Genomic DNA, 22200 nt, shown 5'->3' on the forward strand with positions numbered 1-22200 from the left:
CCTCCGCACAGCTGCCACATGGTGTCGTCCACTCCGTCCAGAGCCCACGTGGGCCGCAGGAGCCCAGCAGCGCCGGGTCACACTCGCGCGTAAGCTGGAGTCAGGGGGCGCGCGGCTCCCCGCTTCGGGTGCCTGGAGGCCACCGCGGAGCCCAAGGCCAAACACAGGCTTCACTTCAGGTAAGGCCGGAGTCCACCCGGAGCGCGAGGGCCGCGGCCCGCGTGGGGCCGCACCGCCTTTTAGGTCCGAATGGCTGAGTCCGGGGGAGTGGGGGTGGGGGGGTTGTGTTTTGTGCATTTCTCCAGGCCGCCAGGGTGAACGGCCCCGGGTGTCCCTTCGCGGGTCTGGAGGGACGCGGGCGGAGGACCCGCGTGTTCGCTGGCTTCCTGCGGAAGTTGGGTTTGGGGCGCTACAGCGGGCCAGTTTAAACGGGGCCTGGGCGGGGGACAGCGTTATTTAAGAGGCCCCTTTATTACGAAGCCGCCGCCTTAGCCCCTCTTTGGAACCTGGCATCTTATTTCAAGTATTTATTTCTGTTCCTAATTAGGAAGTGGTCTACTAACTATTAAAATCGACAATGGACTTTTCTCTCTTTTTTAATTTTTGGAGACAGGGTCTCACTACGTAGACTAGGCTGGATTCGAACTCGAGATGCTTCGTGCCTCAGCTTCTTCAGACGATAGTGTTTCCGAGGATATTTGCTTTTTTTTTTATTTTATTTTTTTTTGCCAGTACTGGGCCTTGGACTCAGGGCCTGAGCACTGTCCCTGGCCTCTTCTTGCTCAAGGCTAGCACTCTGCCACCTGAGCCACAGCACCACTTCTGGCCATTTTCTGTATATGTGGTGCTGGGGAATCGAACCCAGGGCTTCATATATACGAGGCAAGCTCTCTAGCCATTAGGCCATATTCCCAGCCCCTGCTTTTTTTTTTTTTTTTTAATGAACCGGACTTGTTTAGACTAGTGATATGGTGATGTAAAGATTGTGCACTTGTAAGTAACAATGAAAAGACAAGCATTATTGTTCTTTTAAACTCTGATGGGATTTACAGGTGAATCAGCCAGAGTGGATTTGGGGCTTCAGAAGTTTGCTGAGGCAGGATGACAAACTTTGGGATCTAAAAATGCTGGGCATGGTGGCACACAGCCTGTCATCCTAATCTCTGGAGGCTGAGACTGGAGGATCCTTAAATGAAAACAATATTGGAGCTGATAAGGACCTGAAAATCATTTTATTCTAACTCGAACCTTTACAACAAGCATTCTTTTGCAGCTGAGTGAAGTATGTGGTTCAGTGGTAAGATCATTGTTGACCCTGAGATGACTCTTCAGCACCACAAAAAATAACAATGATTGAATGGTTACACTGAGCCACTGTTGTGAGCTAAACATTGTGCTAGAGCAGCACAAGAAACATCTTGTCAGGCAGCATAACTGAGCTCTTCTGGTTTCCAGTTTAATGCTATGATTGCAGTGCAGAGCAGTTGGTTTAAAAAAAAAAATCCTTAACGGGTCAGTGGAAGCTCATTTCCTACTAAATTTTAACAGGTACTGTCAATACCAGAAAGTTACTGCTGAACACTTACATCCTTTCTAAGATTACTTGAGAGACTCCCACTTCTATAAATATCTTTTCAGTAGACATTGCCAGGTTACAAATCTCCCAGAGATTAGACCTCAAATATGCAGTCAAATCCAGAGCATTAAAATAAGCTACATTCCACTATGTAGAAAAATCACGAAGTTGTATACAACAATTAGTGAACAGAATTAATGGTATTTGGGTAGCTAGTAGTAGTAGTAATAATAATGGCCCACAAGGTTAAGTATTTCTTATGAACTTGACTCCATATTGCTTTATGTAGATTATTTAATGTAAGATTATATACATCAAGTTTACTCAGTTAGCCTAATATAAAATTGATACTTCAAGAGCTTAAAGTGACAACAACCTTTCTTAAAAAAGAACTTGCAAGGCACTCTTGACTCATGCCTTTAATCCTAACTACTCAGGAGGCTGAGATCTGAGGATCACAGTTAGAAGCCATTCTGGGCAAGAAAATCCATAAGGCTTTCATCTCCAATTAACCTCCAAAAAGCTAGAAGTAGAGCTGTGACACAAGTGGTAGAACACTAAGCCTTGAGCAAAACAACTCAGGGACAGCACCCAGGCCCTAAATTCAATCCCAGGACACCAGTATATGTGTGTGTGTGTCTTTTATATGTTTACATTTATATAAAAACAAATGTATGCTTGTATATTTATATGTGTGTGTATATATATGTAGACACCAATGTATAAATATACTTTTTTGGTAAAATGATGTATTTATGCATTGCTGCTATTATTTCTTTCTGACACTTGGTTTTGTTGCTTTGTTGAGACAAGAGTTTCTCTTAAACTTGGGATCTTCCTGCTTTGTAACCCAAGAACTAGGATTATATGTATGCGCCACCAGACCTGGCTTCTAGCTATTCTGACCTTTTACTTTTGAAGGCTGTTGTTTTTATTCTTCCATACAGTGAAACAAGATTTGGCAAAACTAGTTCTGTTCAATTCTGTCTTGAAGAATAGTATTCTCTCTGAAATAGCCATGATCTTTAAGGATAAAACAAGAAAAAAAACTTCAGTGGTTTTTTGAACTCAGGGCCTGAGCATCATGGTCCCTGGTTTCCTTTTGCTCAAGGCTATCACTCTACCACTTGAGCCACAATGCCACTTCTGGCTTTTTCAAACCCAGGGATTCATGCATGCTAGGCAAGTACTCTACAACTAGACCACATTCCCAGCCCCACCTTAAAATCAATCACTTAATAAGTGAACTAAATTATTAGTTCATCTGGACTTTGAACATTTACAAGTTTTTGCTTAAATGTTTTTATACCAATGATTTGCTTTGTTTTTTAATTATATAAGTATATCTTTGTTTTCCAATTCAGAAGTACTTCTTTTGTTTTTGTCATTGTCTTTTTAGCTTTTCCTATATGAGAAACATGTCACTAATTTAGTTATATTAATTTATTTAAATTCCTTTCATTTAAAATATTCCAATTTATCTTTTGTTTGTTTGAATACTGCCTTCAACATTTAAATAATTAAATTTCTCTTTTGATGGTTGTATTTTTTTCCTTTGTAGGCTACTTTAAGAAAAATGGCCCTTCCAGCCCAGCAGATACCCAGATGGTTAAACTCAATTAAATTGAGTAGCTTCATTAACGCCGTACAACTCAGAAAACATGTTCCGAGACCTGGAAGAACCCTATTGCATGGCTTTTCTGCTCCAGCTCAGATGTCCTCTGATAATTGCTTTTTCCAGTGGGGATTTAAGACGTACAAGACTTCCTCCTTATGGAATAGTTCCCAGTCTATTAACTCAAGCAGGCCAGAGAGCCAAGACACACTGACTCCTTCAGTGGAGCCGTCAGAGAAGATACCCAGCTTTGATTCTGAACTGGCCCTAGACGGTAATTCGAGACTTCTGAGAAAGTCTCCTTTGCCCACCTTAGGGTATGAAAAGTTGCCTGTTTCTATTCTGATAGCCCATTATGGGTCTTATTTTGTGCCAAACAAGAAAATAAACCATGCCAGTTTTGTCCATTTACTACTTTGTGCGTGTTTGCACATGTGTATGATGCTGGTACTAGGGCTTGATCTTAGGGCCCTGACTCTTGCTCAGCATTTTCACTAATAGATTACTTACTCTTCACTTCCAACTTTTTTGCTGGTTAGCTGGAAATAAAAATCTCTCATATTTGTTTGCCTGGGCTGGCTTTGAACCGAGATCCTCAGATACCAGCCTCCTTAGAGTAGTCAGCTGTGGTACACTCAGTCTTTCAAAAATGTGCTTGAAGGACAGTCAACCATTAAGGTTTTTTTAATCTGTTAAGGTTTTTTATCTCCACCAAGTATAGTGGTGCATTCCTTGTAATTCTTGCACTTGGGATGCTGAGGTGGCAGAATAGGAGTTATGTGCCTTAAAAGTCGTCCCCCAGTTTTCTTAGACCAACAGTAGTTGGTCTAAGGCAGAATATTTGGATTTCTTAAACATTTAATGATAAAATAATCCCAGTATTTAACCAGTGAAATATGAAACTAGGAAAGAGCTGACCTAGGTAGAATACTTGAAGGTTTGTACATCACTGTGCTAACTTGGCTTTCTTTCTGCATGGCTGTCTTCTAAGAACTGGATGACTTGCCTCCACGTTCTCCACTGCAGCCCATTTCTGAGGAGGAGGCCATCCAGATTATTGCATGCCCTCCATTTCCCCCAGCTTCCTATACACTTCAAGACTACGTCGATCATTCCGAGACTCTGCAAAAGTTAGTGCTGCTAGGTAAGTTTCTAACCTACAGGTACAGTACTACTTCTTTCACTTTTTGGCAGTATGGGGATCTGAACTCAGAGCCTTAGGCTTCCTAGGCAGGCAGCTACACCTTGAACCACTCAAGCATTTCCAGATAGATTAAGTTTATTGTTTCCCCATACTTTTTTAAATTAGCATTTTGATCTGATCAAAAGCAGAGTATTTTGGGATTTCTTAAATATTTAATTATGAGATGATCCTAGTATTTATGCATGAGCAAAAGTCTAATGCTGTGACCAGGCCTCCAGTGGAAAACTATATTCCCTGCTCTGTCCCTCCTATCTGTACATCCCAGTCCCTAGAGGTACCCACTTCCATCATTCTATTTATGCTTTACTCTCTGGGCTCTCTCCCTGAGCTGTTTTGCTCACAACTGGCATTCTACCACTTGAACCACAGCTTCACTTCAGCCTTTTGGTCATTAATTGGAGATGAGAGTCTCATGGACTTTCCTGCCGGGGCTGGCTTCAAACTAAAATCCTCAAATCTCAGCCTCCTGAGTAGCAAGGGTAAGTGGCATCAGTTACTTACACCCAGCTAGGGACTGTTTTTTTTTATGAGTAGGAAAAGAAGACTTTTAGTCTTGGGGCCATCCTTGATTCACCCCCATCCTCACCCCAGCTAACATCTTTCTCTATGGATTTACTCTGTTTCTTAAGTCTTGTAGACTCAACCTTCTTCTTGGGGCTTGTCACTGCCCAACTGTAAATACCTTCTGACTTGATAATCTTATCCATTATAATCTATGTTATGTTAGTGCTCTTTTTATAATGTAAATCTAATTAGGCCAGTGACTTAAAATTCTTCAAGCCTTTCTAAGCCTCAACACTCTTCCTGCTTCTCCTCCCACCCCTCTTATCTTTCACTTTCATTACTTGCTATACTTTTGTCAGTTCTGACAACCTGAGAACTTAGCTCAGAGTTCCAGCAGCTTCTGAAACGTTTTATTTGACTCTGAAGACTGGGTTGCCCTCTTGGCTCCCATTTTCTTCCTGGGCTTACTTGGATCCTAGCATTAATGAGGGTGGGTGGTAATTATTCACTTGTCCCTGTGCTTAATTACCTAGATGTTACCAAAGTGTATAGGAAATGGCCTTTATTCTCAAGAAGGTGCAAATCTTTAGAAACACTTAAGCATACATATTTAAGGCCATAGCTCAATTGTAGAGTTCATGCTATTAGCATGTACAAAGCTTTGGGTTTCATCCCCACCTCAGTAAACAAACAAAATAACTGAAGTGCCAGGATGAAAAGTAAAGTGGGAAATTCCTAATGGGAGATGCAGACAAAGGTTTCCATGAGTCAACCTAAGTGTCCATTAGTTAATAGATGAAGCACATATGCTACAAATTTACAATTCCTTCCCCCAACAAGAAATCATGTCATTCACATCAGCGTAGATGAACCTGAAGGACATCATGCTAAATAAATAAGACAGACACTGCAAGATATATATCACATCATCACTGTAATATATTAGAACTAAGAAAAACAAACTCACAGAAGCAGATCAAATTGTTGGGAGCAAGAAAAAGGAGGGCATGGGAAGATGGTAGACAAAAGGCACAAAGTTTCAATTAGATACATGGTCTGGAAAGTACAGTGCAGTGTTATGACTATAGTTAATAGTCATATACTGTATACTTGGAAAGTGCTGAGTAGTTTTGGGTTTTGTTTTTGTTTTGTTTTTTTTCACTATATTAGGGTTTGGACTCAGAACCTTACACTTGCTTAGCTTGCTTGCTCAGATGGTGCTCTACTGCTTGAGCCATGCCTGCAACCAGACTTTTTGCTGGTTATTAAAAGTCTAACAGACTTTTCTGTTCACCTTCCACTGTGATCTTTGAGGTCTCTGCCTTCTGAGTAGCTTGGATTACAGGTATAAGTCACTTAACACCTGGCTTAAGTGTAGATTTTTAAATGTTCTCACCACAAGAAATGATGTGTGCAGTGATGCATATTAGTTAGGTTGATTTAGTCATTACATATGGGGCATGTCTCAAAACATGTTGTATCCCAAAATATATACAATTTGACAAAGCTGTTCTATAAGTTCAAAGGTGAGAGGTAGCATTTTCTGTAGGCCAGAGAAACAGTCACCTTTTCTTCAGAATAGTTTCCTTGGTCTATAGTAGTTACTCTGGGTGATGCAAGATTAATCTTAAGACACAGCCCCTATCTTTACATAATTTACAGTGTACTTAGAGCTGTGGAATATATTCCATCCTTCCGCCATATACTGATACCTGAACTTAAATGACAAACATAGAACCATGATGGCTTGTCAATGTTTTTGAGAACTTGTCTGTTTGCTTGGCAGATGTTTTCTACTTTGCTCTGCTTGTTCTGTATCTCAGGAGGCCAATCCCTGGGCCCTGGGGCTCTGATGCCAGCTGGCTTCTGGGAAGCTTCAGGGAGTAAGAGGCACCTGCAGGAGAGGAGGCTAGGAAGCCAGGTGGGGCTGTTTCCCTGTCTCCCTTCTCTGAGTCCTGTAACTGCTCTCTCCATGACAACAGGTCTGCAGGAACAGCCTTTCTTTAAAAGTTCAGGCTCCCTCTGGGCTCTGGTTAACACTCTGGCATCTCTGTCTGTGGTGCCCTGAGTGTCTCTTAACTCTGTGCCACTGTACTGAGTTCCTCTTCCTCCCTTACAGTTTTTTTGTTTGAGCTTTCCAAGGCAATGCATTTGTTGCCTACCAGACCGTGACTGATAAATACATGTAACCATAAAGGAAGACAGTAGTCGTAGTAATAGCTGTGGCTATGAACTGATGAGATCCAGCACCAAAGCTGCCCACATACTGGTTAGATGGTATAGTGTTCACTTTGTCCCAGTGCTTAGCATAGGGGCCTAGCAGGCATTCAGTGACAGTGTTTTCAAGTTAATGAAATCATGAGTGATCCCAGCTGAGTTAACTGAACCTTGCGCTCTCCTGATGAAAGTCTGCTCTCTTGGGGCAGTTAGAACACAGCTCCTCAGGGTCTCTGCTTGAGCATAGTTAGGGTGTGACAGCTCACGCTGAGCCAGGTCCTTGAACACATATCAGGTGTAATAGCTAATTAAATGTGAAGTCTCGACCTTTTATGGTCTTTCCTTTACCACAGATTTTTGGAACTTGTTTCCATTTTATTGATCTATTAATTAGATTTGTTTTTCTATTAATCATTTTAAATTATAGAAGAATTACATCTAGTTATTAAGAGTATAAATATTGTAAAAGATAAACCTCTTTTCCTCTCCCAGTTTTCAAAGGTAACTACTATGAGTCGATTTGTTAAATAGCTTTCCAACCCTTTGTCTAAATGTATATGATATAGGAAGCCATACATAGGTTTTATGTTTTTTGTAGTAAGTAGTTCAAGTTGAGTTTTCAAAAAAGATAAGAGTTGGTTCAGAGGGATGAACCCTGAAGAATTATGTTATCCAAGAAGCCAAAGATAAGAGGTGATGCCTAGTATCCTTGTGGTTTAGTGAATTTGTCTTTAGCGAAACTTAGACACAGGGGCCCTTGTTTTCCTGTATACTTGTCTTCAAAGTAAATGCTATAATGCATTTGTTTCCAATCCTGTAGCCAGTAAAATTATTTAGAAGTTCCTATTTCTCTGAGTTTTTCTTTGACTAGACTATTGGCGTGTGATTCTTGTGCTTATCTATATGAAATTTATGGCTGAATAAGAAATTATCTTCACCCCATATTTCTAATTTATTGGAGGAGTGGATTTGTCCAAGATAGAAAAACATCCAGAAGCAGCCAACCTCCTTCTAAGACTGGATTTTGAAAAGGACATTAAGCAAATACTCCTATTTCTCAAGGATTTGGGTTTGGAGGATAATCAATTGGGAACATTCCTGACTAAAAATTACGCCATTTTCTCTGAGGACCTTGAAAATCTGAGGACCAGGTAGGGCTTTTAGATTGCTTTTCATATAACTAAGAAGTGGTGGGAGGATATATGGGTGCCAAGAATTAAGTCTGCTGTACGTGGATCTCTAGGATGATGAACATTAATTTCTTGTTATTATTGTTACAAACCTTTCATCTAAGTTAAGTGTAACAGTTCTCTTACTGAACTACTCATTACTATCTCATCGTTTCAACTTATTGCTAAGTCAGCAAACTTTTGCCTCATAAACTAGAGTATATTTTTTCTAAGCATTGTATTAACAAAAAGCTATAATTTTTTTTTTTTTGCCAGTCTTGGGGCTTGAACTCAGGGCCTGAGCACTGTCGCTGAGCTTCTTTTTGCTTTAAGCTAATGCTCTACCACTTGAGCCACAGCACCACTTCTGGCTTTTTTTTTCTCCTGTTTATGTGGTACTGGGGAATCAAACCCACGGTTTCATGCATTCTAGGCAAGCACTCTACCACTAAGCCACATTCCCCGTCCTGTATCTTATTTTTTGATGATAGACACTAACATTCTCTTGGCAAATTAGTGTATAATTTGCTTACTCAATTGGCTATAGTGGTTGTTTTTTCTTTAAAAAATTTTACTTAAATATCTCTTTTATAAATATCTTTTGTACTTTCTTCAACATTCAAAGAAATATTAAATTTGTGACAAGGTGTACAGTAAGGTAGTGGTCTCTGAGAATGATTTTGTTAGGGAGTAGGAAATAAGACAACAGAAATAAGTTAATGCTTTTGAATTCATCATACCCTTTCCTTTCACCAACACTGTTCTTTTTTGCTGGGTTCACTACATGAGAACACTATACTGTACTGTATTACACAAATTAGAAAAACTAGTATTAATTTTGGCTTCTCTTTTGGTATCAAATCTAATAAATCACCCCAGGCCATCAGCTCTATCTTTCTATCTTCGAGATCAGCTAGTGATTTTTGTCTCCATCTCTACTTGGAATACCTCCCACCAGCTCCCATCAGTTCACACCAGGATCATGGCAGCAGCCTTCTAGCTGTCTGCCTGCTCTTAAGCCCCTAGTGTGTTGTCCACACTAGTGTTGAGCCTTCTAACATCTCAGAGAGCTTTACAGGTCCTTCAACCTTGATAATCTGGTGCCATTTCCCTCTTTTTTTCTGAATTAGGGGAGAAGAAAGAAAAACAACATTCCTTCCCTACATTGAACAATTAAGCCTATATCTATTCAGAGCACTGAGCTAGGTATCAGACATGAAAGACTTGCTGTGTTCTATCACAGGACTTATAATCTGGTGTTATACAGACAGACAATCTCAGTACAGGGGAGAGAAAGCAATCCTAGGAAACTCTCATCCAGCTCTTTCCTTCTGACTGCCAGGAATTTCTTCATCATTCAAAACCAGCTTGGCCTGATTGCTCCAGATTTCTTCCAAGAAATCTTGAGTATAAGAAATAGGCATTATTTCAGAAGCTACACTGTGATCATCACGGTCTCTGGGAAGCAGAGAGGCTCAGTAACTTACCCAAGATCGCACACACTGTGAGTGACAGAGCTGGGATTCAAACCCAGTTCATCTTAACTCCACAGGTCTGGCTATTCCACCATAGTATCCTGCTACATGTAATTCTTTGAAGAAAACATGCAAATTTAGACCTTAAACTTGCTTAAGACCACACATGCACCTAGCAAATGAGGAATATTCCAAATTTAGGCTGTAACAGTGTTTTATTTATCCTTTCCTATGTATCCTTACTGATTTAGGAGCCTTTTGGTTTTTTTTTTTAAGTTATTTTGGAAAATAGCATGACATAAGTAAATGTTTATATTTTTATTTCTTACTAGTATGTGTTATATGTGTATGAATTTTTTATTTTTCTAGGGTGGCTTATCTCCAGTCAAAAAATTTCAGTAAGGCAGATATTACACAGATGGTCAGAAATGCACCATTTTTGCTGAGTTTTTCAGTGGAAAGATTGGATAACAGATTGGGATTTTTCCAGAAAGAGCTTGAACTCAGTGTGAAGAAGGTAAAAAAAAAATATATATATATATATATATATGTATACATTTCCATATGTAATTTTTTAGTGACTGTTCTTAATGCCTAGCCCATAAGAATCCCATAAATTGCTGATACTGTTTGTACAAAAGTGAATCACTCTGCTAGATTAAAATAAAGCCTACATCATTCAATTATCTACCACACTCCTTAAGTTTTGTTTTCATTGTTTTTGTGTGTATTCCCAAGGTTTTCATAATTTCTCTGGGTCATCTTTTCAACTTTATATTCCTAGTAATGCTTAGTTTTTCAAGTATGGTTAAATGTATGTGTATAGTAATAATAGATTGTTTTGTTTTTAACTGTAGACTAGAGATCTGATTGTTCGTCTACCAAGGCTACTAACTGGGAGTCTAGAGCCTGTGAAAGAAAATATGAAGGTAGGACAGCCTCAAGCATTCTTGAGAAGTCCATTTATTTCTTTATGTGTTTAAGCTCTTTGGAAAGAAGAGATGTTGCTATTGTCCTGTTAAAGAAAACTACATTTTAAAAGAAGCTATTCCTAAAAAGATGGAAATGGAAAGTGAGATAGAAGATATCTAGCAAATAATTTACTTCAGTTAACAGTGTTTTTACATTGTGGAACACTAGAGTAAATCACCTTGCAGACATTCACACCCATCATCCTAAGGTGACAAACAGGGACAGGGGTTGTATCTGGAAAATATTTCTGTTACCTGGCCTGACAAGCTACATCTGTTTTTCAATGTCCTCAGTCTGTGCAGCTGATTTGTTTGGCCAACATGAGAGTCTCTGTGTATGTCTTAGAAAATTTGGGATCCAGTATATTGTCTTGTTTTGGTTTTGGTGGTGCTAGTTTTCATACTCAGGGCCTTGCACACTAGGCAAGTGCTATACCACTAAGCTACTCCTCAGCCAGTAATAGGTGTCACATGTCACAGAATATATGACACACTCTTGTTTGTCAGTCCTGTGAGAGAATAGTATGAATCAAAAGACAGCCAAAGCCAGGCATTGGTGGCTCACACTTGTAATCCTAGCTACTCAGGAGGCTAAGATCTGAGGATCATGATTTAAAGCCAGCCCGGGCAGGAAAGTCCATGAGACTCTTGTCTCCAATTAACTCCCAAAAAGCTAGAAATGGTGCTGTAGCTCAAAGTGGTAGAGCACTAGCCTTAAGCACAAAAGCTCAGAGGCAGTGCTCAGGCCCTGAGTTCAAGCCCCAGGACTGGCACCACCCCCTCCCCCCAAAAAAAGACAGCTAAGATTAACTAGTTAATACACAAAATGACAATAATATTTGAAATTATTGATGTTTTCTGAAGTGCTAAAATGTTTCATACTCAGTCATTGATGAAATTGTTAATGACCCACCATATTCCCCAATACTCTAGAGAGCCAAGAATCTAGTGTGGGGTATAGAGTGGACAGTGACAACAGCAGTGTGGCATGGATAGGACACTGAAAGTACATAAAAGGTTTGCCCCGTATGGATTAATCTTGTCATTTGGCTCTCTGGAATCTTGACATACAGTTTTTCAATAACATATATGTAGGTGTGCTTGGAAACAGAAACTCAGATGCACTTGGAAAGCCTTAAATCTGATCTGCTTTTATCTGGTGCACACAAACAACCTGCCCAGGTCTCCCTTATATCCCTTTATTCCATCTAAGGACCATGTTGCTCCTTCGAGGGACCATCATGATCGCTGTGCTATAAGCTCGTCTTCAGGAGAGAATTGGAAGTTCAGTTGCTCCCAGAAGCAGGAAGGCACACTCTTGAGGGCATTGATAGAGCTACCCCCAGATTTTTTTAAATGCCATTATTTTCCATTTAAGATAATAAATCAATTTGTCTCCTGATATATTTCCAAAATAACTTTTTATTTCTGACTTACAGAAAATTTAACTTTCTTCTAGGTATATCGTCTTGAACTTGGTTTCAAACATAATGAAATTCAACACATGATCACCAGAATCCCAAAGATGCTAACTGCAAATAAAAGGAAGCTTACACAGACCTTTGATTATGTGCACAATGTGATGAACATCCCTCATCACATCATTGTGAAGTTCCCACAGGTACTGACTGCATCCCAGCCCTCTGTGATAGCTGTCCTTGCCCCACACTTGGGCTGCTCTCCATATGCAAAGTGTGGGCACTTATGTGACTGTCACAGCTGTATAAAGAAAGTAAATATGAGGTGATTTACATGTTAAGTCAGTAACACGTAACTTAACACGTGGCAGAACCCAGACAACTAAGTAAACACGGGCTTTTTACCAAGACATCCTGCCACTCTGAAGTGATATCAATCAGTAAATGAATGAGTGGCATTTAGAAGAAGGAAAAAAAAGCCTTCCAAGTGAAGGAAACCATGAGCTAACAGATCTATCACAGTTATGGGTGGCAAGCCCAGTTGTAGAATCATGGCTTCCCCGATGAGATTTTCCAACTTCTTGGACTCTATTATTGAAAAATAAAACAAGATAGAAAAGTTATTAGTAAGAAAATACATTAATTGACAAAACTGAGGGACTCAACCAAGACTTTTAAAGTTTTGCAAGTAGTTTGAAACTTCATGATGTGACGCTTAGTTTTCTCATACATACAGTTCTGGTTAGCATAAATGGGGAAAGAACTATCACACAAGAAAAGGTAATTGGAAGGTAAGGATAATAAAAGCAGTTTCAGGATAAGGAACATAAAAAAATCACTGGTCTTAAAGGAGGTTATATGTGACTCCCCTAAAACCTTGTGGTCTTGACCTTCCCATTAGAGGTTTTTGTGTAGGCAAAGCTAGGCTCGTCTTACGTTAAGGAAATGAGTAATTATCAAGCTAAGTTTTGGAGTGTTTTTTGTTTCTTTGTTTTTGTTTTTTGCCAGTCCTGGGGCTTGAACCTCAGGGCCTGAGCACTGTCCCTGGCTTCTTTTTGCTCAAGGCTAGCACTCTACCACTTGAGCCACAGCGACACTTCCGGCTTTTTCTATATATGTGGTGCTGAGGAATCAAACCCAGGGCTTCATGTATACAAAGAGAGCACTTTAATACTAGGCCATATTCCCAGCTCCTTGGAGTGTTTTTAAGAGGAAACCCAATCTGAGCTTTTGAACATGAAAAAGCATACTGTTATCTGATGATAAAGTAACCTTGGCAGATGGTGTGGTAGCACAGCAAGTTCCAGAGCAGACCAGGCTACTCAGTGACACAGTGCCTCAAAAATAAAAACATGAATTCATTACATAGTAGCCTCAGACCATTGGGGAAGTAAACATAGTATCTGGTCATAAACTATGTGAATGCTTCAAAGTATTGTTAAATTTAGGAAATTAATCAGTTTCAAAGTCTTAAGTCTTTTTTGTTGTAAATTTCCTGGTTTTGTAAGTCCACAGTCATTGCCTAGGCTTTCAAAGACAAATAACAAAAGACATCTGAAGCTTCTTTAATGATGTGGTAAAGGACATTTAGTTACCAAAATGAGGACAGAGCAGAATGTCATTTGTGTTTTTGCAGAGACATAAAAAAGTCATTTTTGTCCCAAAAGCACATTAATTCCACTTTTTCAGTTAGTACCTTGTATTTTTTTAGTCACTGTTGTCAAAGCAGTTGTTTTTCATTTTCCCTTCCAAGTGAACTATTACTACTTTGTTTCCTTTGTATACTAAGAAAGAGGCCTAGAAGTTCTGTGCCCTGCACTGAGTTCTGGCTGTACAAGGCCAGATCCTCACTGTCAGTGGAGCGCTCACCAGAATCACGCCTCTCCTCACCCCCAGCATCTTGCACTCAGCCTCTTGAGTTTGGCTCTGGCTACACTTCTGCCAGACCTTCTGATCCTTTGTAAACTTTCCACCACTCACCCAGCTCGTCCAGAGTTTTAGTGCTACCTAACAGGGTCAACTTCATAGCTTCACTTCATTTTCCTTCTAGTTGGGGAGTGAGTAGCAGGAATTCTTTAAAGGAATTTTATAGATGATGTAATCTTATAATGTTTTTTTTTTGACATGAATCTTTAATATTGGTTCTCAAACTTGGCACACAATCAGAATCATCTAGAAAGGTTGTTAAAGCAGACTTCTGATCCCTCCTCTCAATATCTAATGAGGTGGGTTGAAGATAAGGCCTGAAGATTGTTCTAACACATTCCCCTGTCTCTGAGGGTAGCCAGTTTTCTGTGCCCATCATATAGCTTTTAAGTTTTTTTAAATAGTTCTAATTTATTTATTTATTTGCCAGTCCTAGGGCTTGAACTCAGGGCCTGGCCACTGTCCCTGAGCTTGTTTCACTCAATGCTAGCACTCTACCACTTAGCCACAGCACCTCTTTTGGCTTTTTCTGTGTATGTGGTACTGAGGAATCAGACCCAGGGATTCATGCATACTATGCAAGCACTCTACTACTAAGCCACATTTCCAGCCCCTCTAATTGATTTTTTAGTTCTTTTTTAATCATAATTTCTGGGGAGAGAGGAGGTTGTTGTTGTTTGGTTCTAGAGAGAGGGCTTTTCCCTGTTACCCAAGCCGGACGTCGTCTAAAATCTTTCCCTTAGCTTGCTGAATGCTGGGTTTGCACACATGTACTGACCATACCTGGCCTATATTTTAATATTTACTGCTATTCTGAAGATCAAGCTAGGATCTCACACATACTGGGCATGTAATCTACTATTAATCTACACCTCCAGTCTCTTTCATCATAACTTTTTTTTTTTTACAGAAACTAACATTTAAATCTTGCGACGTGAATCATGTAATTGACCTCTTAAAATATTTAGCTAAAGATTAAAAATCTGTTTTAAATATGTGTATTCTCCTTTTGAAACATATTTAAGCCCCTTTCCAAATCTCACTATAAACATAGTCAGACCCTTTTCCCATGTATTTTATATTGCTTTTGAATCTATTGAAATTTATTGCTATAAATACTTTTGCAAAGAGTTAAAAAATATTTAGCTAAGTAACTTTTTAGTACTTTATCTTTCATTGCACAGGGGTTTTTTTATTTCAACATTTTTATTTATTTTTTTTTATTGTCAAAGTGTGGTACAGAGGGTTTACAGATTCATATGAAAGGCAGTGAGTACATTTCTTGTTCTACTTGTTACCTCCTCTCTCATTTCCCCCCCTCCCCCCAAGAGTTGTGCAGTTGGTATTGCACAGGTTTTAAAATTTTATTTTTAACAAAATCTTTATTTTTCTTTTCTAGGTATTCAATACAAGATTTTTTAAAATTAAAGAAAGACATCAGTTTCTTGACTATTTAGGAAGAGCACAATATGATCCACAAAAACCTAACTACATCTCTTTGGAAAAATTAGTATCTATGCCTGATGAATTATTTTGTGAAGAGATTGCCAAAGCGTCAGTAAAGGACTTTGAAAAATTCTTAAAAACTCTTTAGTTTTTGATGAATGCTAAAATAAATTAATGTAAAGTACTTATATATGTAAATAAATTTACTTTTAAAGTCAGTGTCTTAGGTCTCAATTGATATTAGAATGGGTTGATATTGTATATTTGGGTATATACACTCTTGTAGTTCTTTCTTGTACATTCCTTCTGACTCAGTTCTTGAACTCAACCATAGCCTTTCTACTCAAGAAGAAGAGAACTAGAATAACTGCAAGCTTAAAGAAAGAACTTTGACACAATCTACTGTGATACAATGCTGATGCTTTGTTATTCCTATGAAGGTTCAAGAGGGTTTTATCTCTTCTTGCAGTTACAGACCTTTTAAATGGTTTTATCACATAAAATAAATTGAATTTCAGGGGCATATGATCCACTACTTAGTTCTCAAAACACATTCAGTTTTGGACTATCTACATACAGTGTTATTTTCCTGAGCACAGGTATTCACAATTGTCCACAGATAGCCACTGAAAACCAGGAAAGAGAAAAGGACAGGGAGGAAAAGTTTGAGTAAGTACTGGCAATGAGATTTAATAACACATAACTGGCTTAGTACCAACAAGTAGATTTATAGTATGAATTGACATTTTCTCCTTAGGGAGAAAGTGATTCTAATCCCTGTGTCTTCTTTGTAATATGGGGCACGACTTGAGTCATCTCCCTTAGAATCACCAGGTTGTGGTCCACTGGTGGTTCCCAATGAAACCACACCTAGAATTTGTACTCTTGAGAATACCCCCAATGACTAGGCCAATCTAAATTGGCCCTTGAGATATTATGAAGCATAGGTTTGACAAACATTTGCACATGTGGCTTGTCCTCTTGGGACCATTTTCTTGGGGACCTAAGCCATATTTAAAGAAGACCAATTACTGAAGAAAGTAGGTGAAAAAGATTCCTGGCCAAACTCCAGCTGGTCCTGACTTACCAACTGAATATCAGACATCTGAGACGCTTTTAATATTTTATAAACTTGTTTGACCTAACCTTCCAACTAAAATGGCTTGATGTGCCTCTTTAGAGAAACTGAAAACCAGGAAGGTTGTCTTTCCCAGATGCATTGTGTGACATGCAGTCCTAGAATTAAGGAAGCCTCAGTTTGTACCAGGATTCTTCTAGTTAGGTGCCCTTGCACAATTTACTCACCCTGGGTAAGGTTCAGCCCCTCTTTACAATAGAGATTATTACAGTATCACAGTGATTAGACCATAGACTTAAAATTCAGTGGGAGTACTGTGGGCTCTCCACCTCTGGGGATTCTGTAAGTTGAAACCCCCCCCCCCCCGAAGGATGGAAAGTATTTTTTAAGTGAAAAAAACAACCCTGTGTTATTGAATATATGCACTTATTTTGTTGACATCCCCTATGTAACAACTACTTGCAAGCGTTTAGGTATTGAATTTGTATCAGGTATCAAAATTAGTCTGCAAAGTCTAAGGGTATGTATGGCTCAAGTAGTACAGGGCCTGCTTACAGAGTGCCAGGCCTTGAGCTCAAACCCCAGGACTTCCCTTCACCAAGTGGAGATGATTTTAAAAACAAACAAACAAAAAAACAGATGTGTGTAGGTTTCATTTAAAAACAACACCATCTTATCTAAAGAACTTGAGCATCCAAAGATAAACCCTGGGGTCCCAGAACCAATCCTCCTGTCCTCTACATGTTGCATGGCTCTTCCTGCTCCATTAATACTGCCCAAACTCATAGCTAGTAAGTAACATAACTAGACCAACCCACTAGGCCCTTGCAAATACTCCACTTGCCGCCCTCTGGTGGAAAGGCAAAGCAGATTGCTCCCGTGGGCCGTGAGAACTGCGCCTGCGCATACGTCGTGCGCGAAGCAACGCCAGGCGCCTGCGCGTTGGGCCCGGCGCCCTCTAGGACTTACCCAGAAGGCAACGCTTCGTACTCGGGTCATAATGGCGGGCAGATCTGCTGGTAAGTGACCGGGCGCCTCTCCTCTGTGGCAGTCTTAGCAGCGTCTTACCTTGCTCCTCCTCTGTTCTAAGTGGCGGGGTCTGCGCGTACTGGGAAGAGGAAGCCCAGTCCACCCAAAGGACTGGCTGCTTGCGGCTCTGAGGATATGGGATGAGGCCTGGTGGTGGTGACGGTGTCCTGACCCGCGGACCGGCCGCGGTAGTGACGGTGCCCGGGTGCTCTGAGAGCCGGCCGCCGTACCCTGCGGCCTTTGAGGACTTCTAGGCGGGGAGACAATGAGTGAATGGCTGTAAACGGAGAGTTGAGCGTCGACCTCCCCGCGCTTTGGGTCTGAGGGAGCTGGACCGGAACCCTCGCTCCGCTCTCGCGCGTCGCCCCGGGCCGCTGCGCTAGGCTCAGTGGGAAGCCTCTGGTTAACCTTCCCCGGCCCTCCTGGAACGTTGAGCTCTCTCTGTGGCTTTGGAGGGATTCGTATTTATTGTAGGCATGAGGACAAACGCGCACGGATTGATCGAATGCATCTCAAATAGTGTCAGTCCTCCCCACGCCCGTTATAAAAGTAATTTCTGCTCTTTGGCAATGGAATTTGGAATGACTTTTTTTTTTTTAATACTGTTGCCATTCTGCCCTTCTCCAGAAATTGTGAAACTGCCAAGAAACATCAGACTGCCAGATAAATCTGTTAATCCAAGTTACATTGAATTTTGTTAAAGTGGATAAGACGTTCAGTAATTTATTATTACTTATTATACTTGCCCAAATATAGTAAGGCTGAATCAAGCCGATCTCAAGTTAAAGGTCACCTACACTACCATAGTCAGACTGTCTCAGGGAAAAAAAAGTCAACCAAAATAATAAACTTTTTTTTTTTTTTTTGGGCCGGTGCTGGGGCTTGAACGCTTAGCCAGGGCCCAGTCCCTGAGCCTCTTTGTGCTTGAGCCACAGTGTCACTTCCAGCTTTTTCCTGACTTTCCTGCCCAGCCCAGCTTGGAAAAGCAATCCTCAGATCTCAGCCTCCTGAGTAGCTAGGATTACACTCGTGGGCTTGCAGGGCCTGGCAATAACAATTCACCTTTATTACTAACTTCTCTCCAGGTTTATTACAATTACACTTAGCAAATATGGGTAAAGCACAGGATAGTTCCTGGCACACTCATGTTTAGTGAATGTTAATCATGGTCATTGTAACTTGCCAGTATGTTTACAAGTAATTTATCTTAAGTATGTTTGGAATTAGTTAACTTTTCCAACAGTTGACTGATTTTGTTTCCCTAGAAATAATTTTATACAGGGTTCTTAATTTCCAATGAGAGTTTCAAATGCCATGTAATCTGCTTGGGGTTGGAATGAAAGGGCAATTTGGTTTTCTTCTTTGATAAGGGTCTAGCCCTAGGCGATATATTCTCTCTCTCTCTCTCTCTCTCTCTCTCTCTCTCTCTCTCTCTTTCTCTCTCTCTCTCTCTCTCTCTCCTCTCTCTCTCTCTGTGCCGATAAATTTATTTTATATACTGTTTTTGAGACAGTGTCTCAAACTCACAGTCCTGTTGCCTCATTTTCTTTGGTGCTAGAATTACAGGTTTGCTCTGCCACAATCAGCCTCCAAAGACTTTTCATGCTCAAATACTCATTCCCTTAATGGAAACTTAGCTGCAAAGAAGATGACTAGATGAAATACAGAAAAGAGAGTGGGAGGTTGTAGCTCTGTTAACCTATTCTGAAATCCCAATCCTCTTTTCATGTACCTCCCCCCCTTTGAAAAGAACAGTGTGCAGTTATTCTTGTAACTTATTTATGCACCTACAAATTATAGAAATGTTCCAGGCCCCTTTCCCATCCCCTATTCCACAGGGAATATTAGGGATTAGCATGTTGAACTTCAGGGAGGCTGACGTGCAATAATTGTACCTAAGGATCGTTTTGTCCATTTGCTGTTTAGGCTTACCCTCTTTTCCCATGATGTGCCAAATATTTTACCTACTCATTTTTGATCATAGATTAAAGCTAATAATTCTTACCTACACCGTAGAGAGTATGAATTTTTAATAGGACATTCCTTCTTATGTTTATAGGAAGTAACTGTAAGAGTACTGGTTGCTTATGTTCCTAGGAATTAACATTGCAATAATTATCAGTTTCAGCCTCGGGGTGGTGGCTGGAGGGTGTTCGAAAATGGTATTACAACGCTGCAGGATTCAACAGACTGGGTAAGTGTCTACACTCCTGTTTCCTTTTTCTTTCTGAGAGTACTGCTTTTACAAGAGGTTTATGATTCCAAAAAATACTTTGTTTTTACATATATTAAATCATTTAAATTAAACCATACTTTATTGTTCTAGTTTTATTCTTTTTTTTTTTTTTTGGCCAGTCCTGGGCCTTGGACTCAGGGCCTGAGCACTGTCCCTGGCTTCTTCCCGCTCAAGGCTAGCACTCTGCCACTTGAGCCACAGCGCCGCTTCTGGCCGTTTTCTGTATATGTGGTGCTGGGGAATCGAACCTAGGGCCTCGTGTATCCGAGGCAGGCACTCTTGCCACTAGGCTATATCCCCAGCCCTAGTTTTATTCTTTTGAGAGAAGGATAAAGTCATTCAAAAATAGTTTGAGATGGTAATGATTTATAGTAGCAGGACTTCTTACTATATTTTCTTCCCAACTCCTTCGGGTTTTCATTGTACCTAGTGATTTGAACTCTTAATGTTTCACCCATGTCCTGAGTTATAACTTGTAAGGGTATTTTTCTCACTAGGGGAAAAAAAATGCTTCCTTATTTTTCCTTTTTTTGATAGACTTATTTTTCTATCTCAGGGTTAATGCGAGATGATACCATAGACGAGAATGAAGATGTGCAAGAAGCCATAAAAAGGCTTCCTGAGAAACTTTATAATGACAGGATGTTTCGCATCAAGAGAGCTCTGGACCTGTCCATGAGGCAACAGATCTTACCTAAGGAACAGTGGACAAAATATGAAGAGGTAGAACAGCTTTTGCATACTTGACATTGGTGACCATTAAGGATGGAGTACAAGAGGAGTGCATTAATTCCCAAGGCTATAGAACTCTCAACATTATGTCATATAAGTGTCCTGACCGCAGCCTGCTAAGCTTAGTAGGGCAAGTATCAGTTTAGAGAAAAACACACTGAGACTTAGAAATAGACTTCGAAAGTCGGAAAGAAAACCTCTTACAATAGACGAGGTGTCAAGTCCAGGTTCTCTGCTTCCCTGTCCGTTGTTATCCCTCTTTGCTCTCACCTCAGGTGAAATTTAGCATGTAAAGTCCACTGAGTGGTCCTCCGGATCCAAGAAGGACTTTAGTGAAGCAAACCCTCACCCCTGAACTGCACTGTAGCTAGGTAAAAGCCTATAGACCATCATCATTTCTTCCTTTTTTTTTTTCTTCTTTCTCCTAACAGACTTCCCTTTTGTAACCTGTCAGAATAACCTATAATACCTCTGTGGGCTTTTACATCTTAAAAAGCAAATAGTGTTGGTAATGGTAGCACATGCCTATAGTCTCAGCTACTTGGGATGTAGAGATCTTTTGGGTTTCTGTTCAGGGCCAACCCAGACAGAATGTTGAAATCCACATCTATAGACTGGCATGGTGTTTGTGCCTATGATCCCAAGTACAGGGAAGCCGTGGATGGGAAAATTAAGGAATTAGGCTAGTTCCAGGCAAAAAGGCAAGTCCCCAGTTGAAAAATAACTAAAGCAGAAAAGGACTAAACAAGTCTCAAGTGATAGAGTACCGCCTAGCACTCTCAAAACCTTGTGTTCAAACCTCAGTACTGGCTAAATAAACACATCGTTCTTAGTCTGGTTGAGAATTTATTTTCTTAAGTTGTAAATAAAAGGTAATTGTGGGTTTCATTTGTTGAGACCTGTAGAATGTTTGGCATGTATCACAATACAATCACGGGATATAATGTGTTTTTATTTGTTTATAGGACAAATTCTATCTTGAACCATACCTGAAGGAGGTTATTCGGGAAAGAAAAGAGAGAGAAGAATGGGCAAAGAAGTAATCCCATAGTTGGAATCTGTGAATGCAATTGTCCTCAGAGACTCTATGAAGTCAATTAAATCTGAAACTTACAATTTAAGAATTATTTAAATAAATCTTATAATCATTGATGGAGTTTTTGAATTCTAAACTTTATCTTGATGAGTCCTGAATTCACTTTTGTCACTGTTCTTTCTAAACCCTCTTGTCTGTCTGTCTGTCTGTTTCAAAACTGTTTGAACTCAGAGGCAGGTGCTCTTAGATTTTTCACTCAAGGCTGACAGTCTACTACTTGCGCCTCTACTTCCAGTTTTCTCTGTTTAATTGGAGTTAGTCTCACAGACTTTCCTGCCTAGGCTATCTTTGAACCTCCATCCTCAGATCTCACTTCTTGAGTAGCTAGGATTACAGGTGTGAGTCATTGGTGCCTGGCTTCTTTCCAGACTTCTAAGATAACATTTAGTGCTTAACTGTGCTTTAAGATTAGAGGCCACATTCATCTTTTACTCATTGGTTGGATAATTTCCCTGTCTTAAAATTTGAATAAGCCAAGCCTTCATAGGTTATCCATGTATTTAGAAAC

General features: G+C 40.0%; 2 protein-coding genes across 3 annotated transcripts; both read left to right on the top strand.

The window, feature by feature from the left end:
- Nucleotides 1-49: 49 nt before the first annotated feature.
- Nucleotides 50-15739, top strand: Mterf3 (mitochondrial transcription termination factor 3). 2 transcript variants are annotated; one of them, XM_048358361.1, is made up of 8 exons: nt 50-179; nt 3138-3465; nt 4183-4335; nt 8078-8267; nt 10130-10277; nt 10618-10689; nt 12191-12352; nt 15475-15739. In XM_048358361.1, the coding sequence occupies exons 2-8, from the start codon at nt 3153-3155 to the stop codon at nt 15667-15669; spliced, it is 1233 nt and encodes a 410-aa protein (XP_048214318.1). In that variant the 5' UTR covers nt 50-179; nt 3138-3152; the 3' UTR covers nt 15670-15739. The 2 variants fall into 2 exon arrangements, with proteins under 2 accessions (XP_048214318.1, XP_048214319.1); XM_048358362.1 differs by lacking the exon at nt 50-179 and adding an exon at nt 2181-2201.
- A 1794-nt stretch (nt 15740-17533) lies between these two features.
- LOC125360424 (cytochrome b-c1 complex subunit 7) lies at nt 17534-21773 on the top strand. Its single transcript, XM_048358363.1, has 4 exons — nt 17534-17618; nt 19751-19822; nt 20421-20587; nt 21562-21773. The coding sequence occupies exons 1-4, from the start codon at nt 17600-17602 to the stop codon at nt 21637-21639; spliced, it is 336 nt and encodes a 111-aa protein (XP_048214320.1). The 5' UTR covers nt 17534-17599; the 3' UTR covers nt 21640-21773.
- Nucleotides 21774-22200: the final 427 nt, after the last annotated feature.

This window comes from Perognathus longimembris, chromosome 12 (assembly GCF_023159225.1).
Source record: "Perognathus longimembris pacificus isolate PPM17 chromosome 12, ASM2315922v1, whole genome shotgun sequence".
NCBI lineage: Eukaryota > Metazoa > Chordata > Mammalia > Rodentia > Heteromyidae > Perognathus > Perognathus longimembris.

What these genes read in the sequence shown, in the direction of transcription:
- LOC125360424 (XM_048358363.1), top strand. An exon ending in TGCAGGATTCAACAGACTGG is followed by an intron (nt 19,823 to 20,420) that starts GTAAGTGTCTAC and finishes TTTCTATCTCAG; the next exon opens with GGTTAATGCGAGATGATACC. An exon ending in AGTGGACAAAATATGAAGAG is followed by an intron (nt 20,588 to 21,561) that starts GTAGAACAGCTT and finishes ATTTGTTTATAG; the next exon opens with GACAAATTCTATCTTGAACC.
- Mterf3 (XM_048358361.1), top strand. Translation starts at nt 3,153, where the DNA reads ATGGCCCTTCCAGCCCAGCAGATACCCAGATGGTTAAACTCAATTAAA. An exon ending in TTCTGAACTGGCCCTAGACG is followed by an intron (nt 3,466 to 4,182) that starts GTAATTCGAGAC and finishes CTGTCTTCTAAG; the next exon opens with AACTGGATGACTTGCCTCCA. An exon ending in TTGAACTCAGTGTGAAGAAG is followed by an intron (nt 10,278 to 10,617) that starts GTAAAAAAAAAA and finishes TTTTAACTGTAG; the next exon opens with ACTAGAGATCTGATTGTTCG.